This window comes from Macrobrachium nipponense, chromosome 7 (genome assembly GCF_015104395.2).
Source record: "Macrobrachium nipponense isolate FS-2020 chromosome 7, ASM1510439v2, whole genome shotgun sequence".
NCBI lineage: Eukaryota > Metazoa > Arthropoda > Malacostraca > Decapoda > Palaemonidae > Macrobrachium > Macrobrachium nipponense.
In genome coordinates this window covers 75,881,620-75,886,116 of record NC_061109.1, presented here as the reverse complement: position 1 = coordinate 75,886,116, position 4,497 = coordinate 75,881,620, and the positions used below count along the sequence as shown (strand labels likewise).

Sequence of the window (4,497 nt, the reverse complement as noted above, 5' to 3'; positions counted from 1 at the left end):
CCTACAGTCTACACAATCACGCCATCTCTTTCTTGGTCTTTCCTCCTTCGTTTTACCCCGCTCTTCCATTTCCATCGCATGTCTTCCAACATGATGTTCCTCTCTTCGTAACAGGTGTCCATACCATCGAAGCCTTCCCTCCTGTATTTTCTTTGATTTTTCAACTACCTTTGTAGATCCTCTTATATACCCGTTTCTATTCCTATCTTCCCTTGTTACTCCCGACATCCATCTCAACACTCTCATTTCTGCCACATCCATCTTCTTGTCGTCTGTTTTCCTCATACTTGCGTTGCTGTTTCTGTTCCTTATAACATTGCAGGTCTGACCACCGTCCTGTGAAACTTTCCCTTCAATTTCAGAGGAGCTTCTTCAACGATTTCCTTAAATTACAACTGATTAATTGTGTGATCACTTCACTGCCTCCTTATCACAATATCTCTCCAGCGTTTTACAGTGGTTTAGAATCAAATGGTTGAACTGTAAGTCTGTGACATTATTTGTTTTTATTTTCGGTTGCTAATTTACATGGCTTATCCAAGCACTAATTAATTTCTACTTTCCAAGAGAATCGTAACCTCTCTAAGACTGCATTTCTTATGCAAGATAAGCATTTTGAAACAAGGAAAAAAAATTATGAAAAGATTTTACCACGTCGGATAAAAAGACGTTCTTGGCATTTTTCTAAAATTTGAACTTTCCTCACGAATACGAAATATTTAATGCGAATAATAATTTCATCGCATCCACTCCACCATTCACTCTGCTACCAAGCTTCGGATTTCTTCTGCTATCTCTGCTTCTTCTTTACTACCTTTACCTTTTTCTATCTTCAACCTGGCCTTTTGCAAGGCACTAATTAAGTTGCCTGCCCTTGAGTCTGATTTTGAAATATCTCGTATTTCTATGCAAGAGAAAAGTACTGTAATACGCGCCAGCAAATAACGACAAAAATAGTTGGATATAAATTTGATTTTGCCTTTTTTAGGCTATGCTAAAAAAAAAATAAAATAAAACCGCTTGCATAAGGCAAGAAAAAAATCCGTGGTTATGCGTCTGACGTGAGGACGAAGCAATAAACGCCTGCACAAAGTAGGGAAAAAACCTTTGGTTATATATCTCTAATTTCGTCATTTCCTATGTGAGGGAGGAGCAATACCGGCTGGCGCGAGGCTGTTTACAGCATCTTAACGGTTAATGTTGGAAGACATACGACGTCGTTAGGGGCATTCAACAGCAAATTAAGACGGCCGTTTATTAGCCTTACTTGCCACGCTCTTTCTTCTGCTTCAGAAGGGGCTCACGCTTTCGTGAATTTCCATTCATTTTAGAATATATTTCACTCTTACGATGTTTGTTTGTTTGTATGGTATTTTGGCGTTGCATGGAACCAGTGGTTATTCAGCAACGGGACCAACGGTTTTGCATGACTTCCGAACCACGTCGAGAGTGAACTTCTATCACTCAGAAATACACATCTCTCACACCTCAATGAAATGCCTGAGAATCGAACTCGCGACCAGCCACCGAGGTGGTACGTCAACACCATACCGACCACGCCACTGAGGCGCTACTCTTACGATGTCATGGAAAATTTGTACAACTGACACACGACTGATCATGGCTGTATAACCTTTTCGGTTCCGGGTTGTCATAAAGTGTTTTATTTAGAATATGTTTTATAACAGCTAAAACTAACTCTAAATAACGGTTGATCTACGCTGTATAAAATTTGTCATGGCAGCTTCTAATAAAGTTAAAATCATGTGAAACGAAAAAATATTTGTAGTAAACATTTTGTTTGATTAAAATTGATAAAAAAAATAATATAGTCCCTACTAGGTGCCGAGTATGATTTTATACTTGTTCTGATGGGTGAACAGAATAACAAAAGCGTTTGAAAAAGTAGTAGAGGAATAAGCAGAGGGACTGGGGCGGACGCATTAGCATTATGCAATGGAAATGGAACATTCAAACTTCATTTAATATTTCTCATTGGAAGAGATTTCCTACTGTTATGGAATACTCGGAGTAAATCTTGATGAAATATAAGAGGAAATGTGTTTGAAAAGAGACCTCATTGTTGAAAATATAGTAATACAGATTTTCCAACGAAGAATGTTTTATAGAAAATACAGTAATACAGGTTTTCCAACGGAGAATGTTTTATAAAAAAAAATAGTCGTCAATGACTTGATTAACCATTGAGATAGGAGTGACGTAATGCTATAATGGGAAAAATTTGAATCGATACACATCAAAATTCAAGAGAGATATCTTTTATTAACATATTATTTCCCTTGTACGCAAACTTGCAAATACAGATTTTGCATAAGTTTTACACTTATTCTGTGTTAATAAAAACTTTCAAATTAAGCAATTTGTTCAATACACTCTGCCTTGACAAATCTTTACGCAATCATCAATCATTTTAAAAATTAAAATATGCAAGATTTAACGTTTAGGTCTTTATAAGTCCTAAAGAATTACTGATAGTGCAATGTGGCAAATATATAAATAATGTTGCATCTGTGAAGTTAAATGTATTTCGGAAATGAAATTATAGAAATAAACAAAATTCACAGTTTGAAAATATTTGCTGGAAATGTGAAGTGAGGATAATGGAACCGTCGAATCAGGCCCCCGATTTTTGGCATCAAATCTCTTCTGGGGCAGATGAATGTTACTCTGCCTTTGGTGAAGCTAGAGAGGAAGCAGAAAGGGAGTTCACTTTTAATCCTGTACATACGGATGTGTGTGTGTGCGTGCGTTTTGTTTGTGAATATTCATATTATTAGCTTGTTTGTTTGTTTAGTTTGTATGGAATTTTTACGTTGTATGGAACCAGTATGGTTATTCAGCAACGGGACCAACGGCTTTACGTGACTTCCGAACCACGTCGAGAGTGAACTTCTGTCACCAGAAATGCACATCTCTCACACCTCAATGGAATGCCCGAGAATCGAGGTCGCGGCCACCGAGTTGGTGCGCCAACACCTTACCGACCACGCCACTGAGGCGCTTTTTAGCGTTTATGTCTATATTTTTTAATCAAGTGTGTGCGTCAGAGAGAGAGAGAGAGAGAGAGAGAGAGATCAAAGCAAAACCTTCCTGAACCTATAAAATAGAAGGAATATAATGAACAATAATGAGAATGACGAGTCATAGGTCCTTTACCCCCGGAAAGATATTCGAAAGAAAAAAAAATATAGGGAAAACTGGTGAAAAATGCTTCGACTGTAATGTGTAAATCTGTAGGACAGAATTACACATTACAGTTAATTAAGATGATACATTTGAGGAATCAAAAAATGTGCATAAAAGCATGAAATGGGAATGCTTGCTATCAAAAGTACTGCTTTAAACTCTACCGATATATTCATAGGTTTTGGAGGTAGATGAAATACGATTGGTAAGAAACGACCTAGAACCTTTTAGCTTTGATGTGCCTGCTTATTATATATATATATATATATATATATATATATATATATATATTATATATATATATATATACTATATATATATATATATATATATATATATATATATATCTCAGTCGATGCAAGGTGAAGGACAATCCTTTATTCCCATTATTTGTACTTTATTGTCGCGACGTTTCAAGACATAAAGTCCCATTATCAAGCTAAAAGAGAGATAAACAAAAAGTTAAAATCACAAACTCGAATACATATTAAAAGCTTAAAAGTTAACAAATATAAAAAGCGAGTACAAGAGTAGGGAGGAGTCAATACCATAAGGTGCTGAAAGCACAGACCGAGTGACAATTCAGGCCGGGTCAGCTTCGACTTGAACTCACGAGAGATACAGAGGTGTTGAGGAAGACTGGGTGTTTAACTGCGGAACGAGTTGTTTAATGAAAAGTGATTCTAAAATAGCTAAATGCTGTTCGTTAGGGGATTGGCCTATATTTTAAAATCTTTGTAATTCATGTCATGTTACATTTCTTTGTGTGCTCGCGTATACATGAAAACTCAGGATTTGTTAATTTGACACCTGTTTCTATAACTAACGCCGCGATGAGAGTCTAATCTCACTTTGAGTAACCTCCGTGTGGAGCCGACGTACTTCCCTAGATTACATCTAGGGCAATTAAATAGATATACGACTCTGAGGTCATCAGTGGACTGAGTTTCTCCTTGTGTTTAAACAGAGATCTGATATTCATTGGGTTGCAAGGTATTAGTTTTAATTCGATTGCAGGAAAAAACTTTCTATTAACAGTTTCAATTCATGGTAGAAATTTTTGTTATGGATAAATGGGACACTTGCAAACAATCGTAATTTTGGCACTGTTGGTATTTTAATTTTAGGATTGGAAGATATTGTTCAAGAAATTTGTACAGGTGTTTTATAAAAAAGTTTCGATGGAAAACAATTGTCAGTGAAAAATTGGTGGAGATAGGTTATTTCATTGTGAAAATGATTCCAGTTAGACGTTATGTTTGAAATACATCCTAACATTAATTTCACAAT

The 4,497-nt window shown here is 36.1% G+C and overlaps 1 protein-coding gene across 1 annotated transcript in view; it reads right to left on the bottom strand.

Annotated features, from left to right (window-relative positions):
- The window catches only part of LOC135217627 (uncharacterized), a 9,409-nt gene extending 9,124 nt beyond the window's left edge, over window positions 1–285 (bottom strand). The window contains exon 1 of the mRNA XM_064253592.1: window positions 1–285. This exon is cut by the window's left edge and continues 5 nt beyond it. Coding sequence (XP_064109662.1) covers window positions 1–285 — 285 coding nt within the window.
- Window positions 286–4,497: the final 4,212 nt, after the last annotated feature.